This window comes from Stigmatopora argus, chromosome 13, assembly GCF_051989625.1.
Source record: "Stigmatopora argus isolate UIUO_Sarg chromosome 13, RoL_Sarg_1.0, whole genome shotgun sequence".
Classification (NCBI taxonomy): Eukaryota; Metazoa; Chordata; class Actinopteri; order Syngnathiformes; family Syngnathidae; genus Stigmatopora; species Stigmatopora argus.
The window spans coordinates 10,681,763-10,702,125 of NC_135399.1; the positions used below are offsets into that span (position 1 = coordinate 10,681,763).

A 20,363-nucleotide genomic window follows, 5' to 3' on the forward strand; every position below is an offset into this window, starting at 1 on the left:
CCCTTTTTAAATCAATAATTGTAATTTTTTAATCCATTTTTTTCCTTTTTGTGGTTTTAGTTCAAAAAGCATTTAGTAAAATCTAAAAATAAATATATTTAAAAAAAATCTGTTTTCCACTCTAATATTGAACATGTTCCCAAAAATATTTTGTTTCCTTTTGAAATGAAAAACAAATTATTATAAGATATTTTCCCTAACGAAGAAAAAAAAGCTCAAACAAACATTTTTTAGATCTATAAAAACGGAATATTTATGGCTTTTGGTAGTTTTTTAATCCAGTTTAAATAGAAAAAAATATCAAAATATTATTTCAAAAATGGTCCGGCCCACGTGAAATCGAGTTGACGTTATTGCGACCCGCGAACCAACCCGAGTTTGACACCCTTGTCCTAACTGTTAACGTCAGTCTGTATTTAATCGCCTTGTTTGAAAAAGGAAAAATAGTACTTGGCACTCGCTAACTAATTTTCATTCTTTATCTTGATCGTTTATTAAATTTCTTGTAAGATTTCTCTATCCGGTAATTGTTTGGCAACCCCCAAATACCTTGATTAAATCAAGTTTTACCTGTTTAGCATCAAGATAAAACTACTTCCCCCAAAAAACAACTAAGCCTATCTGTTGAATCTCCAGGCTCTATACATGCTAACTTTTGCTTTTTTGTGTGCAAATTTTCCCTGTTTAGGACCAAGATGCAGTTCTTCTAGCATGCCTAGAGCACTATTGAGGTTATAGAAGAGGAGACTGGGCCATATGAAGGTAAAACTACAATCCCCCCCCCCCAAAAGTTGAATCTCCATTCTATATATTCTAACTTTTGCTATTTTTTTGCATGCAACAGGCCTGAGAGAGCTTCCTTGCAAGTTGCCCACTTGAATCATATGGTGTCTCTGTACTTCTGAAAATCCAACTTAAATAAAAGCCTAAATCATCATGGTGATGTTTCACTGGACATTCATTTCCACAGCCCTTTGACTAAATCTTTAAGGTAAGAAGGATCTCAGTTAGAGCAGGAATTCGAAGTATTTATTCCCCCAAAAAAATTCTAAGTGTTTATTTTTCCTAATATTATTTTCACCCCCAGTTTTTTAATTTTCTTTCTTCTAATTTTATTGTCTGTTTATTCCCCAGCTTTAAAAAAAAAAAATTCTAAGTGTATATACCCCCAGTTTTTTCCTAATTTTATTTTGTGTTCCATTTTTTCTAAGTGTTTATTCCCCCAGCTTTTAAAAAAAAATTCTAAGTGTATATACCCCCAGTTTTTTCCTAATTTTATTTTCTGTGTTCCATTTTTTCTAAGTGTTTATTCCCCCAGCTTTTTAAAAAAAAAATAAGTGTATATACCCCCAGTTTTTTCCTAATTTTATTTTCTGTGTTCCACTTTTTCTAAGTGTATATACCCCCAGTTTTTTTAAAAAAAATTCTAAGTGTATAAACCCCCAGTTTTTTCCAAATTTTATTTTCTGTGTTCCATTTTTTCTAAGTGTTTATTCCCCCAGCTTTATTTTTTTTCTAATTTTATTTTCTAAGTGTATTAACCCCGTTTTTTCCTAATTTTATTTTACAAGTGTTTTCCCATTTTTTAAATTTTCTTTCTTCTAATGTTATTGTCAGTGTATATACACCCAGTTTTTTTCCTAATTTTATTTTCTGTGTTTATTCCCCCAGCTTTTATTATTTTTTCTAAGTGTATTTTACAAAAATTAATTGTAAGTGTAAAATTATTTTGTGAACCTTTAACTAAAGTCTTGTCTTATGTCTACAGGTGGACAAACCAAAGACTGACTACTCCAATCAACACTTCAATGTAATGCCAACTAAGCATTTTAAAGTTGAAATGTTTACCTGTAAATAAATTTTTTTAACTTGCATTGTTACTTGCATTTTTGTTAGATAAAGACAAACACATGTATACATTGAAAAACTTTTATTTTGAAAGAGTTTGGAGATAGGTTCTAGCATAACACCCATATATACTTTACAAGAGCTTTTATTTTGAAAAACTCCACTGATAGGTTCGCGCAGGCCCTCCAGCATTTTGAAAAATCAGGGTTGCCTTCATCCATTTTCAAATGGACAAAGACACTCCCCTTGGCACCAGGTGGAATTCTGGAGGAAAAAAAAAGGGGTCAAGGCACAAAGTTAAGTAAAAAACCATTCGCAAGGTCTTACCTTTTATTTTGAAAAACTTTGGAGATAGGTTCTCGCGTAACGCCCAGCACCGAGAAATGAGGGGGTGCGTCAGCCTATCTGTACATAGGCAGGAAACCTTGTCCCCCTTGTGGAATTCTGGAAAACAAAAAAAGGGGGTCAAGGCACAAAGTTAAGTAAAAAACCATTCGCAAGGTCTTACCTTTTATTTTGAAAAACTTTGGAGATAGGTTCTCGCGTAACGCCCAGCACCGAGAAATGAGGGGGTGCGTCAGCCTATCTGTACATAGGCAGGAAACCTTGTCCCCCTTGTGGAATTCTGGAAAACAAAAAAAGGGGGTCAAGGCACAAAGTTAAGTAAAAAACCATTCGCAAGGTCTTACCTTTTATTTTGAAAAACTTTGGAGATAGGTTCTCGCGTAACGCCCAGCACCGAGAAATGAGGGGGTGCGTCAGCCTATCTGTACATAGGCAGGAAACCTTGTCCCCCTTGTGGAATTCTGGAAAACAAAAAGGGGTCAAGGCACAATAGATTAAGTAACATAAAAAAGAAATACAGACAAGGGCCTAATTAAGTCAAATTTAACTAAAAAACTCCTACATTTAGCTTTTTCTATAAAACATCAAAAGGGTACCCATTATTCAGACACTGCAAAAGAAGGCAATATTAGACATACTCCTGATGGTCTGGTTTTCTTTTTGTCTGCTGCAGAGAGACTAAAAATGATCCGAGTCTTTAAAGGCCCCTTATCCAGTCTATTTTTCATGTTTTCCTCCACAAACAAATAATCAGGATCTTGATGTGGTGGGAAATATAGAAAACACTGGACAGGGGCCCACAAGGTACAAATTACATGAAAATAATAAATAAAATAAATCCCATTTCTGCCTTGAGTTTTTCCAGTCAATTATTACAAATCCATTTATTCTTAAAAAATAAATATCCAAAAAGCTACCGTTTTTCTCTTATGCCAAGGAAAAAAAATGTTTAAATGACACCTGCACTATTGTTAAATGTCTCACTTAGGTTTTGTCAAAAGCACATTTAAAACTAAAAATGAAACAGTCCTGAGGTCTTTAAGAAAGTTAACAGGGTAAAAGTATGTAATCTATTCGAGTGCACAGTTCCACTACATGGCAGAATTTTTTGTACCAATTACCAATTGTCAAGCGCAGTTATCTGGGTATGATGACAAAGCCTATGTTCAATTATTATTTGTAAGTTCAGAAAGATGTGAAACTCACAAGCAGAAGCTACTCCTACACTTGCCACTATGGTATTTAAAAAAAAATTAAATTAAATAGGGATGACCCTACTTTACAGTTTTTCATTTATCACAGCCATGTCTGGTCTACATTAACCGCGATAATCGAGGGATTACAGTTTATTCCTTACACGTCCACTAATGGCATTTGTGTGGGTGACTTATCCACAGGTATTTGCTCTTAAAAAACACCAAGCTAGTTAGTGTTTTCATTCAAAATTTGAATGTATCATGATGAAAAACGAGCCAATTGCGCAAAGCCTTGAATACTGAACGCTGACGTTTAAATATTACACCGATAGAGAAAATCGGAACTATTTAAAAATGACTCACTTTGTTATGCCGTCGACAAGATGCCAGTTTCTGGTCGTTTTGGCCACATTCTTGATGTTTCCCAGCAGTCTGTGCTCGTTGAGGGACTGAAACACACAATGGAATGATTTCTTTTTAAACAAAGAGCGATCGGTAACGCAATGTAGCCAATTTGTTTGCAAACATTTTGCTGTCTGCACACACATGGGGCTACATCACGTCAACGAATCATGCTCTTATCACTCTTAAGACGAGAACTGGGGCTTCGAAATCCCCAAACGACAACGTACCGAATGTGCTGCATCGTCCTGTGAGAAGTTTGTCAGGCTTTCTTCGGCAAATCGTTACTTTTGAGCAGCTCTGCAGTGCACGCCCGTGCTGCATCCTGGATCATCATCAGCCATCTTGCGGTTTGACGTCGGCTATTTGAACTCTGACCTTGGCCACGCCTATTAAAAATAGACACACACAAAATATAAATTGCTTTCATAATAACGTGCGTTAGTCAGTGTGTGTGTGTGGGCGGGGGGGCTGTAAATGCTTTTTGGTTGGACTTTAATACTTAAAAAACAAAATACATTGTTTTCATAATAACATGCATTAGTCAGTGGGTGGGGCGGGGGCGGGGCTGTAAATACGTGTTGATTGGGCATTCATACTTAAAAAAACACAATGTTTTCATCATAACGTGCATTAGTTAGTGGGGGAGCTGTAAATATTTTTTGGTTGGGCTTTAATCCTTTAAAATACAGTATTGCACAGTATGAACATTGTGATGACATCCATTTTAGTGTTTGTTTTTTACAACTTGTTAAAACCTATACTGCAGCTACAGCTGCGACACATAAAAAGCATCAATAATGACCTCAATTTTCAGAAAAAATAGACCATGTATAGTGATGATTTTTTTCTTAAAAATAGACCATGTATAGTACGGCTTTTTTTCTTAAAAAATAGACCATGTATAGTAGGGATTTTTTCTTCCTTAAATATGACCATGTTTAGTAAGGAATTTTTTTCTTAAAAAAATGATCATGTAAATTAAGGTTTTTTTTTAAAATAAAATAGATCATGTATAGTAAGCCTTTTTTTCCTGGAAAAAATAGACAATGTATAGTAAAGCTTTTTTTCCTAACAAAAATAGACCATGTATAGTTAGGCTTTTTTTTCTGGAAAAAATGGACCATGTAGTATAGTAAAGCTTTTTTGCCTAACAAAAATAGACCATGGCTTTTTTTTCTTAAATATAGACCATGTATAGTAAGGCTTTTTCCTAACAAAAATAGACCATGTATAGTAAGGCTTTTTTTTCCTTAACAAAATTGGACCATGAAGAGTAAGGCTTTTTTTTTTTAAAATAGACCATGTATAGTAAGCCTTTTATTTTCTTTAAAAAAGAGACCATGTATAGTAAGGCTTTTTTTTCTTAAAAAATAGACCATGTATAGTAAGGCTTTTTTCTTAAAAAATAGACCATGTATACTAAGGCTTTTTTTTTCTTAAAAAATAGACCATGTATAGTAAGGCTTTTTTTTGTGGAAAAATGTATAGTAAGACATTTTTGTGGAAAAAAGACCATGTATAATAAGGCTTTTATCAGATTAAAATATAATAAGATGGACCAACCTGGACTTGAACCCCAGACCCCAGAGCTGTGAGGCCAACACACTAACCACTCGCTCCACCGGGCCACCCTTGTCTGGCTTTTATCTGTTCAAAAAATTGACCACGTGTATTGAGAAAATGACCATACATATTAAGGCTAATTTTGTTAAAAAATAATATTACATGAATATAATAAGTAAATATTTTTAGTCAGAAAAAGTTTTGTTTTTGGTGTATGTTCAGTAAATGGGTAACAAAATGAAAGTGAATAGAAACTATGCACGTCATGTAGATTTACTGTAATCATTTCACAGCTCTGAAAATCCCAGCGGTAATCTCAAATTAATTAGAGCAGAGGGCCACTCCACTACATTGAACGTTCTGAAGGTAAACCTAAAAGGTGAGCTAAACACTCACACTCTAATTACACAGAATGGTCATGGCTACCAAATGGAAGTGATTGCATGCATTCTTAAAAGTACATTCAAATATGGTTCATGTTGGGACACCAAGTGTGTAAACATTAATTGCTGGTAGGAATCACTTCTCAGGCATGCTAAAAGAGAAATTGATTATATTTGTCTCTCATCAAATATTGCATGTTTACTCTTCATGAGACCAATTAAAAATGAGATGATTGGGTGGAAAAAATGAGACTGCAGGGATCCCTGTTGATTCGGGTGCGATTATAATCATTCAGACGCGTGGGAAAGGATTAGCATTCATTTTAAAATGCAAACAAGCAGTTTTTGGCCAAGCATCAGTCAGCAATGTGATTGATTTTTGATATGTTTGCATTTTCTGGGGATTGAAAATCTTGGAATGATTATCCATAGTTTCATTTTGAGTTTCATTTTCTTAATTGTCTAAATCTAATTGTCGATTCTATTCCATTTCTTTGAAATGTTCTTCTGTAACAATGGCAGGTTCAGCAACTTAAATTTAATGTTAGGAATTGCTTCAACACTGATTCATCCTTTTCCAAATTTATGCTTTTTTAAAGCCCAAAACAGCATCGTAAATTTTGCCAGTAAGACGGCACTTGATATTGGTGAACCCGGCGGCAGCCAGCAGGGCGCTGTACTCAGCCCCAGTTCTCTCTCGGCCCTCCGTCTGCACCAGCATGTTCAGCGAGTACAGTTGGGCAGTTAGGGGGCCGGAGCCGTCCTCATAGAGCAACGCCTCCACCACCAAAACAGCACCTCCTGTGGGACAAACCAACACAGAAAATGATCTACTATAAATCTCTCTAAATCATCAAATGCATTTTGATATTTCCCAACCTGGTTTGCAGGCACTGTGAATTCGACTGAGCAGTTCTACACAACGTTGGTCCGTCCAATCGTGAAGGATCCTGGCGAGGATGTAGAGGTCCGCCTCGACCAGGGGATCTTTGAAGAAGTCACCTAAATTGACACACCTAATGTTAAAATAAATGCATTGGACTTATATCGCCCTTCTCCGCGACACTAAAAGATGCTTTTCATTGTAATATAGTACATTCATTCTGTACTAAGCCGAAAAATACAGATACTATTTTAATCCTAGCTGCCATGGGGCAAATTAGGCAGCCAATTTGCACCACTGGCCCTACTGAACCACCAACCAACTTTCACGCATTTACTTTATATGTTAAGTATCCTGTCCATTTGACAGATGAACAACGTCCTACAGGGGAGCCAAGATTTAAACCACCAACCCTTCCATCATGAGTAGTAGAGCCTATCGCAGGGGATTTGCGGCAGGAGCTGACAACCTTGAATTTTAGGCAGTGAGCGTTAAATGAAGAGATGCAAAATACATAAATGTACTTTACAAAGTGACTAAGTGCATTCAGAGAGAAGTATTTTACCAGAGTGCTAATGAAGTTACCTCCAATGAAGCTTATCCTGTGGTCAGCCTCCTTGACAAAATGTTCTCTGGATGTCTGCACCACCTTGGGGAGGTCAAAGATCCTCACTGTGCACTCCGGGTAGGCCGACGTGCACTGCTTTGCTAATGCTCCGCTGCAGCCTAGGGAGGGAGAACGAAGAACGCATAGAATTACTTTGAGTCACTGCACCGTGAAGAGAGACAGCCGTAATTAAAATGCTGGGAAATCACTTACAAATGGACAAATAAAGTCAGTTGAGAGCCACAGATGCTCGCAGGTATGTGGCCATTATTATTTATTACGGCACCATTTGTATTCTGTTGTGTACTGCAGCTTTTGGGACGCGGTTCAGCGAACGTTCATGCCAATAAAGCAGAACCAAATGAAGTGAATTTGGAGTGACAGAGAGACAGATGCTTCGTACACAGCAAAGCAGGGACTGATCTGTTTGGGAAGAATCGTTCAAGCTAAAGGACCCTGATATGGGAAGCCAGTAGAATGAACAGCAGATTTGCTTATATGATGCAGTAGCAGCCAATGTTTGTTGAACTGTACTTGTTATTTGCATAACAACAGATACAGCTTTTTTAACAGCTTTTTTATCCTTTATTTTTAAGTTTTATTGTCTCTTAAGCATCCTCACCCTCTTGCTACTGCGACAACGAAATTTCCTGAATACGGGATGAATAAAGTTATCCAATCCAATCCAATATACAGTATGTACACAAAAGCATACAATTTTTAAATAAATAAATGCTGTCATATTTAAACTTGTCTGACTTCACTGAAAACTTAACATATACTGTATTTGGCTGTTTGGTCATGATAACAGTACTTAAAGTGCCATTTTTTTAAATATATATACATTTGAGAAAGAAAGATAGGCCTTGTGGCCTCATTCATGATCTGAAAGGTGATAAAATAGCACGGAAACAAGTATACAAGGGCAAAAAGTGCCGCTGTTATCGCCATACTTTCATAAATCAACTTCAATCTGAATCTGAGGGATAGCAAAAGGAGAGTATAAATTTGATGGAGGGACAGAAAATCATTGGGGTGGAAAACAGGATCAAACGATCTCATTTTGACAAAACCACTACTGTGTGGATGCATGTGTGCGCGCCCGCGTGGCCTGGTCCTTCATTATTTCGTTTTACGTCACAACCCTTGACTTCTTCCATTTTGTCTGAGGATGTGCCAAATTTCTTTCTTCCAAAAACAGTAAAAAGCTTCACAATATTCCTGGGATTCTATCATTTGACCCATGTACACACATTGGCCCTCACATCAAATAAGGGCAGTCAGGATGAAAATCAGAGGGCAACGCAGGGGGAGTAAAAGCGACACAACATATGAGACCCAAAGTGACCTGGATGAGTCAGTTTGTTAATGATCGCCTATTATGGGAGCTTTGTGGCTGCCGCTCTACGCGGTATATGTTGGCATCAGGCTCGAAAATGCTTAGACGAGTCTATCCACAATGCCTTAAGACATGAAGCTCACTTTCAATCAGGAAAATGTTGCTCAATGTACTCTGTAAAGCTGAAGGCATAATGGACACCCAAAGACAAACGACATTGTGGCGTCAATTTTGCGCATTTTCATCTGGAAAAATGATGCAGCTGAAAAAACAGAAAGGAACAACAGCACTGTCAGAATATAAAACTGTTGGTGCCAAGATTAACTATAATTTTGACTCAAAAACACTCATAGGTCATATGTCCTGATTTTGGATTTCACACTTTGTACGCATGATTAAAATTGCTTGCATAATAACATGGCTCTGTCACATTACTGTCTGACCTATCTTCCCTCTTTTTAAGACACACATACAATGTCCACATTCTAAGAGTAATCATATCGACATACAACCAATCACTGGAATGCTTTCAATAAATAAATCTCAGTGTGAGGCACCTTAATTACAAATAGGTATGATGGAGAGAAGTTAATAAGGGTCGCGGGGGTGCTAGAGCCTATCCCAGCCTAGTTATGACAAGAAGTAGTGATAGGCTTTTATTTAGTGTTCCATGAACTTGTCATTATAGCAATTTGTATTCATTATATCAATGTTTTCTATTGCACCAGAAGATTCAATATTCATCTCAGCTGCTTGGCACAAAGTTTTACAGAAAGACAGCCGGAGGAGCTGAGCAGCAGGTGTGTGCAGACCCAACAGATGTCGGCTGAAAGACGGAGACTTAATGAGAAGCTGTGGTCACACCCTTGGCACCCCCGCTGTCCATCCATACAGTCATTTTTATGAAGAATCACATCTAGTATAAATATAAACACACTGAAGTGTATGAAGTAAAGTGTAGAGGAAGGATGTCCACAGTCTGTGTTTCTTTCTTTCTTTGGTGACCTCACAGCGCCCCTCTGTGGACACTTAGGGTTTCCCTTCTAGTTCATACATAGATTATAAAATATTCAATACAATTTTGAGAATTCCAGTGTACTTTCACTTAAGTATGTATATTTTACTACAGTTTATTTTGATGTAATCTGTTTTTTTCAGTGAATTCCAGTGAGGAATATGCATCTTTTAGTAGGCTTTTTCTTTGGTTTAAGTTTCTTTTAAGGCTATTATAGATGGCATTTGTTTGATATGTATTAAAATACTAATTACCAATCACTCAGGTCAACAAACTGTCATGAAGGCCATTCATGCAGCTAATCAGAGTCTCTATGAAATGTGACGGGACAAAAGGGGAGAGCATGAATATGTATACGTGCCTCGGCCAGCTGTTTCTGGCTCAACGCACAGGACTGACGGTTTGAAATGTTAATGGCTGTGAACCTGCAACCTTGCTGCAAATGACTTTACAGTGTGATTAACTAAACACACTCACTTACCTCCAATGTCACAGATGACCTTGAAAGGCGAAAGGTCAAAGGCGGTGAGCACATCTCGACCACAGACATTCCATGTGGAGTTCATCAGCTGCATGAACGTCACCATCTCCTCCTCAGACCTAAACACACACGTGTCAATGTCATCTACCAAATTTGACTCTCACAGTTATGACGTGTCGCTGCATTAAGCTAATAACTTATTTTTACATGCCGTAACTGACAGCTACGCAATAAACACACACTGCCACACGCACGGTTTCTATGCTTTTATGGAAACAAACACCACCCTACGGCGACACATTGTTTGAGTTGGTGATAGAAAGGCTGCTACTGCGACATAGAAGAGCCTGTGGTGACTGCTGCTGCTCTGAGAAATCTCCAACTCATCACCCAGCACTTTACCATGCCACAGGGCGCACATGCATACACACACATATACACGCAAATCAACGTCTTTTATGTTCTGAACCAACACAGACTTGTGTCAAGATTGAACTGTAGTATAACCTTTGAATAAAACAATGACCTCCTAATGAACTTTGAAAGTGACTCATCGTTTTAATGTTGGAGTTCTGAATTCAGATGACTTTATATGTTGTTGACTAGTCATATGACTCTAGGCCCAAACAATGACCTGGTGTAATTATGGAAACTTATTATAACTAATGACATGGAACAATGCAATGGCCATCAACTATGTATATGAAGATACTTCCCTTACATTTATATTCACAATATTTCCTTTTTCCCCTAAAGGCCAAGCAGTTCAAGTAAAAAAAAAACAATCTTCAAAAGGAACACTACGCAAAATAAAATAATAAATAACTTCAGGATGATGCAAAAAGGCACTGTAGTGATGATACATGCAGCTAATGGGATTACGCGTTACACAATATTGTCCCCATGAGACCAGGCTAAGAGAAGACTAATCATACTATTACAAAAATCCCTTGCAACCCTTGTGAGGAGAAGCGGTTCAAAAATGAATGAATATTACAAAAATAAAAATGCAATTGTCCGCTGGCATAGGCTTCAGCACCCCTGCGACCCTTGTGAGGATAAAGTGGTTCATAAAAAGGAATGAATGAAAGAAAAAAAGGCAAACAGTACATAAAAATGACACTCCAAAAAATACTAATGTTATTATTAGCAAAGTATGCAAAAGAGCCTCAGCGTTTCTGCTTGGAACCCAAATGGAGATTGACATAGTTGCCCTTGAAATGACTTGCTGAGCGCTGAGAGGTTTAAAAAAAAAAATCCTGTGACCATTTATGAAAACGCATTAGTCACTTCAAGCAAAGTGGCTCAGTGATGCAAAGAGGAGGAAGGAATTTAGTCTGCTTTAATTTTCTAATCATGCAATCTTGTACGTGCTCTGAATCTCTAAATGCATCTAAATTTATACTTCCTCTCTAGCCTGGTCTCAAGGTCTTTTTCCCCCCTAGTATTAGAATTTGCACCATATTCCAGACTTGGCTGTAAATTATTCAGGTGCATTATGCGGCTGCTTAAATGGCAAGTAGTAAACAAGTGTCTGAGTCATGCAGCCAGCATTGAATCATTTTCTTGCTGCTCCAAGAAAGCCCTCAATGACTTCCGCGCATGTTTCCTGCACTAATTTCCCTTTGGTTTTCTCGAGGGAAATCAGCAGGGAAAAAAAAACAACTGCGGCTGCTCCTCATTGCGCTATTGTGAACAGGTGTTGATATTTCCTTTTTTGATCAATTAGGGGGTGAATAACAAATTCAACTTTACGACGACAGATGACACTGTTGATGCGCGTAAGGTGTTTGGAAAATTCTCAGAGGGAGTTTGTCTTCTTAAATGGCATCGCTTCTGTAACATAATCAGATGCTCTGTGTGGTGACATTATGAAATGATGACAACATAACAATAGTGTAATCACCTGATAAGATGCAGTGATGAGTGGCATATAAATGCACCAGAGACAGAGTGAAAGAGTGCATAGAAAAATGAAAGTGTGGCAACAAAATAAAAATGTGGCTTTAGTCATTTGCGTACAAAATTCTTCAAGTCAATAATTTGATTTTTTCAAACTGTGTATTATCCACCCCGCATTAAACACTTATTTTAACTTCAATACAGCGCACTTGGTACTGTTTTAAATGCTATTTTTTGAAAATTCTTACCTGTAAAGAGCCTGAAACAAATCTTTGGAGCTTACTCCAAATGCTTTCTCATATTGACTTCTTCCCTCCCTGCAACATACAAAACACAATGTTCATATTTGGACCATATGTTTTGGGATTTTTTTGTATTTTACTTTTGTAAAATCAGAAGAGGCATTAGTACGCACTGGGGAATAAAAGGCATTCTGACCTGACAGCATCGGTCAGGTAGTGCCAGCAGAGGTAGATGGTTCTGGAGCTGTACTGAATGGAGTGGTAGAGGGTTGCAGGACCAGAACGGGTCAGGTACAAGCTGGCCTGCTCTGTATTACTGTAAGACACTAACAAATAAGATGGGAGAATGGGGATGACTGCCAATCAACACTGGGGATATGTATTTTCCAAATGCAAGAAGCAATATATTTCTTAAGTTGGGAACTTTTAGGTGACCTTACCTTGTCCGTTTTGTTTGTGCGTCTCAAGCAGCTCGAGGCCACTGCAAGCCGCCAGCAGTCTTTCGGTCCCGTCCAAATTGGCGCCCAGGGCCTGGCTGATTTCCTCTGCAGACAAAGGGCGGCCCGAACCCAACAGCACATCGAACACGCCAAGCTCGCAGGCCGTGAACAGAGTCTGCCCGGAGGAGAACATCAATGAGGGAAAGAAACATGGTTAGTTATTACGCTACCGCCTATTAAGATTAAACTCATAACCCAGAGGCATCAATTTGTCCACGTGCAGAACGCTATGCCCTCCACTGGCAAATTCCCAATTTACAGAAGGCTGCTCTACTGGCTAACTCCTAATTATTATTTTTTTTTTTTAATTAATCAGCCCTGCTACAATTTTACAAGATGGTCAGCTGACGAATGGCAGAGGAGTAGGACATAGTGTCCACAAGAACAATAACAACCTCTCTGCCATTGATGGCAATAGATGTCCAAGCCATTTTTAACTGGGAATACTGGCAGCAAATCACTGCCAGGGCTCACCTAAAATGGAATGGACGTCTATCACATCAATGCCAATCATTCTGTCTGGGAGTGTGTGCTACCTTGGAGACCAAGAAACCTTCCATATATTTGAGTATTTTCCGTGGGTAGGTTCCGACAGCAGGCAAAGTCTGAGTGGAGTCCATCTGATCTGCCATTGTCCACAAACTGTCAGTATTCCTCTTCCTCTGATAAAACGTTCCCCGTGAAGTGGAGACAAAACAGGACTAAAGCCACCGAAAGCACCCGTCCAGCAGTGGGCTAAGCTGATTAGGGGCCGATAACCCAGATTAGAGCGGGGGCTCACTAGACCGTGGAACAAAACACTACAGCCTTGTTCAAAATCATTCTCACGCCAATGGAGATTGTCACTGGAGCCATTTTAGATGTTGAAAATGGAGCTGTAAATTTCAGGTCTTTATCTCACTAAAATATGTTTGGGGCAAATTTGCCATTGCTTCCAGGTGGGAATAGTTGGGCAAAGGCCATTTTTGGAGGTGATTCCATTCACGATGAAATAGGGAAAAAAGTTGTCAAATAAACAAGTCACCTCATACAACTTCTGAGACGCTATATTTTAATTCCTGATCAAGAATAGCACTCCTATCCAGAGATAAAACGTACCTATGAAGGCAAGGATGAGAACTCCTATTGTTGTGGAAAATGTGCTGAATGCTTAATCAGCTCCAGAATGTAATCACTTACTTTTGCTGAGCTTTAATCTTACAAGTTCTTCATTGATGCACAAGAAAGCAATTAAACATTCGGAAGCACCTTCAAAAAGGGTGAAAGAAAGCAATAGCTTTAAGCAAAGTAAGATGTGTTGGGGAGGGGGGGAAATGTATGTTGCAAGGGTTGCAAAGTCTGAGCTTTTTTGGGGGGGTCCTTAAACAATTGACAATGTCTGGCAGCTCTGAGAAAGGTTTTCGCTTCACATTTATCCAGGGACAGCATTCAAGTTGGAGGAAAGGAGACTATTTTTTGGGGAGAATATTCTCAAGACAGTGGGGGTCTCAAATATAAGCAGTTTTAATATCCACAGGGTACTAAATGAGATGAGCTCGTGCATGTTTGCATCCGATCCACAAGTGATGACGACAAATCTTTTATCAAAACTTTAATCCTGGGTTTAGGGCCAAGAGCTAAAATATGTGCCGTCAATTACAAACCTATGCAAGCATTTTTCCAACGCTTCACTTGAGTTGAACTGATTGTACATTCACGTTGTTCCAAGATGTACTCATGTCTAATAGCACGTGAGTTTGGAATGTATCATCCCGACTAAGAACGTACACTTGCAGAAGCTCTTTTGAGTGATGCCTTTGAAATACTGCGTTCATTTGAGTTGAATAAAAGATGAACTTAAACCTTCTTAAGGAGAAAAAGAAGTGAGTCCGTTGAAATGTGTAAAAGGGACGAGAGTTGAACTCATCTCCCGGAGCGGGTCCTGTCTCTACTGTAGCTGCGCCTAGCGCACCTCCGACTGTAACGACCGCTGTTCCTACTGTCACTTGCGGATTCGCCTTTACTGTATCTACGATGCCGGTTGTTCCTTCCCCTGCTGTAGCTCCTCCCGCTGGTGCTTCGACTCCTGTCACGGCTGGAGCTGGTGCTCCTGCTCCTGCTCCAATGGCTTTGGCTGGACCTCCGGTAGCGATGCAAACTTCTGCTCCTCCTGTGCTGGCCGGAGGTCCTGAGGTCACTGGCGCTCCTTCTACGTCTGCTTCTAGAATGCGGCCTCCTCCTCTCTCGGCTCTTGGAGCCGCGGTCTGGTTCCTCGCTGTGCCTGCACGTCACGTCCTGCTTCTTCCCTTCCTTATTTTTGGCAGCCTCTCCTCCCTTCCCCTCCTTAGTGACTCGACTTCTACTTGAAGGTTTCGGGGCAGGTGCCTGCTTGTCTTTGTCCTCTGATGCTACCACTCCATTCACCTGAGCCGAGACGGCCTTCTCTCGCCCAGGGTTGGGGGCTTCCTCGCTCATGGCGGGATTGACCTCTAACTGCGTGTCAGCGCCTCTTTCGGGGTCCTCGACGTTCTTCTTCATCATGTTGGACAGCAGCTTATCCCTGAGCTCCTTCTCCCGGCGTTGGAGGTCCAAGGTGCGTTCCTTCTCCAGTTCCACTTTAAGGAGCTCCTCCTGCTGCTTGCGCCGACAGGCTTCTAGCTGCATTTGCCGGGCGCGTTCCTCCTCCTGTCGAGCCTTTTCTTGTTTTTCGCGCTCTTCGCGCTCGGCCTGCTCCTTCAACTGCTGCTCCTCCTTGATGGTCTTTAGGGGAGGATGCCAAATCATTTTAAAAGTGAGCACTTCAAGTGAAAGAATCAAAGCGCACAATGTTACGGCGTAAACGCTTCAGGCACCTTAGCTCTGGCTAACAGGTCAGCAATGAGGCGGATTGATTCGAGGTTGCGCTGAGCCAGGAGAAGCCTCCTTTCCTCCATGGCGATCTTCATCTGAAGCTTCTTCTGCTCCTCCTCCTGCTGCTTCTTCGCTTTCTTCATGTTCCTTCTGTCCTCCCTCTCCTGCAGCTTCTGCTCCCGCTTCCGCTGCTTCTCCTCTTTCTTCCTCTCGCGCTCCTCCTCCTCCAGCTCCTTCTGTCTCCTGGAAAATAGCACGGTCGGGATTGTTTCAATATGTGCTGGTCTCGTCATCGCTCATTTCGATTTGAGTCGGCGTCATACCGCTCCTGCTCTTTGCGCCGTTCTTCCTCTTCCTTCTCCTTCCGCTTCTGCTCCTCACGCTGCTTCTCCAGCTCCTGCAGTTTGAGCCTCTCCAAGTTTCGCTTTTTCACAGCTGACTCGCCCAGATGCTTGGTGGTGTCAAACGCCACCTGGAGGGAACACAGTTCACCAAGTTGAGATACTTGAAATTTCGTTCTATAATTGACAGAAAATAATTTCCGCTTGCATAACGAACATGTCTCCTATTAAATCCAAGTTCCACATTGTCTTTGCCCATTTCATTAGTAAACATAAGAAAGGAAAACAAATGCAACGTTGGCAAATCCTTTTGCTTCTCCCCAAGTGCACATTTGTGCAACAGACCTTTAATACCCCTTTTAATTAGCCTCCCTCCCAACACAACACAAGCAGCTTTGATTCTCATTAAACTAAAAGGTCTTAAAAGAGCGTGGGTGCTTCAGAGCTGTGTTTCACTCAAGAGGTCTAAAAGGCTTGCAATATTAAAACGGCTAATACACTGCATGATGGTCAATGAATTCACGATCCGAAATGAAACAAGTGTGCTATCTTCTCTATTATTCTGGAAAAGCCACTCCCACAATTTTAGGTGTACCTTTATATTGCAGGCTACTGCCTTCCCATCATCTCCTTTCAGCATCAGCTTCATCCCCCGCAACGTGTCCATGGCTTTGGTGAAGCCGTCATATTCGTGATACTGCACATAAGCTTCAAAGTTGAGGTGTCCCCCAAAACTAAAAGTGTTAAAGTTTTTATCCAGCATCTCCTCCCTGTATGGGTCCAGCATGGGGATGTCCACATTTCGCACCTGAATAGACAACATTTTTTTTCCGAGGGGAATACAATAAAGACTGGCACGGATGAAAATTCACACAGGATGGAAATAGATGTACCTTGCCAAAGCCTTCGAAGACCGCGGTGAGGACCTCCTGAGACGGACGGTCAGGAAAACCACTTTGTTTTTGGCTGAACCAGCGACAGGGCAGCCCTTCCAGGTGAATGGTGTCAGGCCTCTCGCCCGGTAGGGTTTCATTCATGTCTTTGGCATCTCGAAAAAAGGAGTCCCAGTCGTGCCTTGTCGGGAAGTCCACTTTGTTCTCCACTGCGCGAACCTGAGGGGGACGAAAATGTCTCAATTCAAGCATACCGCAGGTCAAATCAGTTAAGTGTGCTTCCTTAAACACTATTTAGATTGTCCTGTCCTACAAATTTAAACCTAGATTTGTAGGCGGTGACAACTGGGGACGATGGCGTCCGGATTCGGAGATGTGGAGGACAAATGTAGCATTTTGGTTAGACAAAATATGTATATTCTAAACTGTATTGTACATTGATTTTAAAATATTGCCAGGATTAAAACACTTGGATCAAGAGGAGGCACTATTTAAGTGATTGACTCCATCTAGTGTTCAAGATAAAAAGTGCAACAAAATGTAGGCTGAACTCAAAGGCTTTTGTGCAGGCCACATTCAATTATATTTTCATCATTACCACGTGCAGATCGCCCCAACATGTGTAAAAAGGGTCAATCAAGAGATACTCATACTCGCAGTTTTCAAAATAAAAGTCAGAATTACCTTCAATACATCAGTAAATCCGCTGAGTTTGATGCTCTTCCCGTCCAGGCGGCTCAGCAAACTCTTCACAACCATTTTGTTCTCCACTTCACCCTCAAAACGAATAAAGTCCATGGTGCTCTTGGAGACTCGCAGGGCTGAAAACTGATCCGGCACCACCATGGCCTTGACTCTCTCCATGACCTCCCAGTTGGAGATGCTCTTTCCTGGCAGTTTGAGTTGTGGAAGCGTCACGCTGACGGTCATTTTGGCAATGGGCTTCAGGTAGATGTTGTGGTCAGCAGAGAGGCACACCGCCTCTGTGGTGTCATGAACGATGGTGGTCATGGTGGGGATTGGGATGGGGGGCACAGGAACCTGCTGGAGCAAGCGTTGATTCAAGTTGTGATGAGTGTATATATAGCGTTGATCTGTTTAGTAAATAAAACAACTTCCAATATCGTCTTTTTGGGGGAAAATACTGTTAACTGTTAAGGTTACAGTGCAAATAATAAGATCCACCACGCTGACTTTGTCATGATCTCTCCAGTAATCCTTCTAACTTTAAAGAGTTACTCCATATTAAAAACCACGACGCAAGATCGACAGTAATTAGAGAACGTATAAATGTCTCAAATGTTCATAGATGCTGAGAAATGATAGATTTTATCAAGAGACACGTTTTAACCAGACACAGGAATGGCTACGGCTGCAGATTGCGGATCAGCAAGTACTATATGTCATGTTGGTACAGGCCAGTCGAGATTGCAACAATAGTTGCTTGGCTTTCACTCACCTTAAAATGTCGTAATTGGAACAAAGATCTTAGATATCTGTTACGAAGAAAAATCCGATCCGTCGCACATTTGGTGATTTCGGGATTAAGGGCAAAAAACGAAAAGCAGACGACCCGCCGTAGCAAAGGAATACTACAAGCAAAGCCACTTCCGCATGGTGTTAACTTTGACCCCAAAGCACACAAACGAGTGCCTGCATCAGAACTCGTGCTTGTCTAGAACAGTGACCTCCTGTGGAATAAAGCAATATTGCATCAAACAATAATACTTTAAAAAATTACTAGTGATTCGTTCATTTTCTGAACCACTTACTCTCACAAGGGTCGCGGGGGGTGCTGGAGCATATCCCAGCTGCACGAGGCGTGGCACACCCTGAATTGGTGGCCAGCCAATCACAGGGCAGAAGGAGACGGACAACCATTCACACTCAAATTTATACCTAGTTGCAATTTAGTGTTAAACCAGCCTACCCTGCATGGTTTTGGAATGTGGAAGAAACTGAAGTACCCGGAGAAAACTTACGCGAGCCTAGGGAGAACATGCAAACTAATTAGTTGTAGCTAATTAATTAGCCAGGACGTGACCCAAAAAACAATCACTAGGTGTAGGAAATAGTCCGATCCATGATAATTAGGATTCTGACACAGTTTCTTAGTTGTTTTGAATGGTTTCAAATTCTACGGGAAAAATCCCTCATGCTGGAGATAACATTTCTTTTTGGGGGAGATGTATTGCATGTTTGGCTCTGTCAATTTGATTGAAACAAATACCACGAAGAGAAAAGCGAATATAGAAGAGCCAAATAATGGTAAAAAGATGATAGAGATTTACATAACATGCATTACTCACTTGGCTGTGTATGTAGGTCAGTAGCTGAATTCAGACACACTCCCTCTCTCGCTCAATAAGCAGTCATGTAACAGATAAAAGCGGACTAAAACAACGATGAACCCAGGGACCCAATCATGCAGTGAGCTCCCAGATTATCACAGAATAGATGATGGGAAAGAATACATAGGATGTCAAAATGTACCATCTCCCAGATTAACACAGAATAGATGATGGGAAAGAATACATATACATTTACTACATTTACCAAACATTGCCATGTGAAAGCCACTCCAATTTGAGTGATCAAATTCAAAGCCCTTGAGAACATGACACAAACATACACTATTAAATGTAGTTAACAGGTGTGCAATGATGCTCATCCAATATTTAGCGCAGTATTACACAGTCAGCAGTGGCAGTTGTTGGACATGGATGAGATCATCAATTATTCAGCATCAGCAGACAACGGCAGATTGTCGTCGGCAGGGAGGTTGTTAGCTAATCTGAGAATTGAGTTCATCATGAGAACATTAAACATGAGACAAGACAACTCTACCTGAAGTATTGCTTTATTTCACATTTAAGATTGGGACAGTCAGATGCAATGGTGACTTCACAGTAATTATGTAAACATTGTTTTAGTCCGGAGTTAGCTGGAGAAAATGTATGAATGAATATTCCCAGAGAGTGAAAAGTGGCGTCAAAGTACACCTGAAGTACACATCTTAACTATACAGCAAGCTGAGAGGCAGGATGATGTGTACATTATGACAAATGTGATCAGTGAGGTACAAGTGAAATGATCACATTATTAAAAAAAAACTCACAAAAGGACAAGGTACAAATACAGTATTTTCTAATCTAAACTCACATAAAACAAACACCTAATCATTACATTTGTACATGCAAAGAAGTTCCACCACCTTGAAAACAAATGCATTCCAGTGTTGAGTGCTTATTGATTTGCATATTTATGAATGTGTGCTACCTCGATTGGAATGTCATGTTCCCTGATTTCATCATGTTATATTTGCAGATTTTTACTCAGGTTGAAAAAATCCGTCATAACTCCCAGTTAAAGTCGGAATGGATACGGGTACAGCATAACAAATATTAAGGTTTAAGGCGTATGAAATAAAATTTGACTGAAGCAGCCGTTTTGTGCAATTGTTGTCCTTGAGGCATTTGAGCTGTCCAAAACCCACCCCTCCCATAAAACCATTTTAATGAAAAGTATCGAGAAACATGACACAGATTATCAATGTAAAATGTTGTTGCGAAAAATAAATGTTTGTTTTTT

The 20,363-nt window shown here is 40.1% G+C and overlaps 2 protein-coding genes and 1 long non-coding RNA gene across 4 annotated transcripts; 1 reads left to right on the forward strand and 2 right to left on the reverse strand.

Moving 5' to 3' along the window:
* Window positions 1–686: 686 nt before the first annotated feature.
* On the forward strand, window positions 687–1,823 carry LOC144087328 (uncharacterized). Its single transcript, XR_013304688.1, has 3 exons — window positions 687–762; window positions 845–991; window positions 1,769–1,823. It is a non-coding gene; the product is annotated as an uncharacterized LOC144087328 (long non-coding RNA).
* A 92-nt stretch (window positions 1,824–1,915) lies between these two features.
* On the reverse strand, window positions 1,916–14,046 carry asmt (acetylserotonin O-methyltransferase). Its single transcript, XM_077617245.1, has 14 exons — window positions 13,246–14,046; window positions 12,650–12,824; window positions 12,406–12,535; window positions 12,216–12,284; window positions 10,066–10,184; window positions 7,209–7,349; window positions 6,620–6,742; window positions 5,358–6,541; window positions 4,022–4,180; window positions 3,753–3,838; window positions 2,538–2,654; window positions 2,357–2,473; window positions 2,176–2,292; window positions 1,916–2,112 (listed from the first exon to the last, which is right to left on the reverse strand). Exons 1-8 carry the CDS (start codon window positions 13,339–13,341, stop codon window positions 6,324–6,326), a joined length of 1,071 nt encoding a protein of 356 aa, XP_077473371.1. The 5' UTR covers window positions 13,342–14,046; the 3' UTR covers window positions 1,916–2,112; window positions 2,176–2,292; window positions 2,357–2,473; window positions 2,538–2,654; window positions 3,753–3,838; window positions 4,022–4,180; window positions 5,358–6,323.
* A 241-nt stretch (window positions 14,047–14,287) lies between these two features.
* akap17a (A kinase (PRKA) anchor protein 17A) lies at window positions 14,288–18,421 on the reverse strand. Of its 2 annotated transcripts, none has more exons than XM_077617244.1 (7): window positions 18,232–18,421; window positions 17,457–17,813; window positions 16,773–16,991; window positions 16,475–16,687; window positions 15,862–16,010; window positions 15,541–15,781; window positions 14,288–15,448 (listed from the first exon to the last, which is right to left on the reverse strand). In XM_077617244.1, exons 2-7 carry the CDS (start codon window positions 17,781–17,783, stop codon window positions 14,612–14,614), a joined length of 1,986 nt encoding a protein of 661 aa, XP_077473370.1. In that variant the 5' UTR covers window positions 17,784–17,813; window positions 18,232–18,421; the 3' UTR covers window positions 14,288–14,611. The 2 variants fall into 2 exon arrangements, with proteins under 2 accessions (XP_077473370.1, XP_077473369.1); XM_077617243.1 differs by having other exon boundaries at window positions 17,457–17,816.
* Between the last annotated feature and the right edge of the window lie 1,942 nt (window positions 18,422–20,363).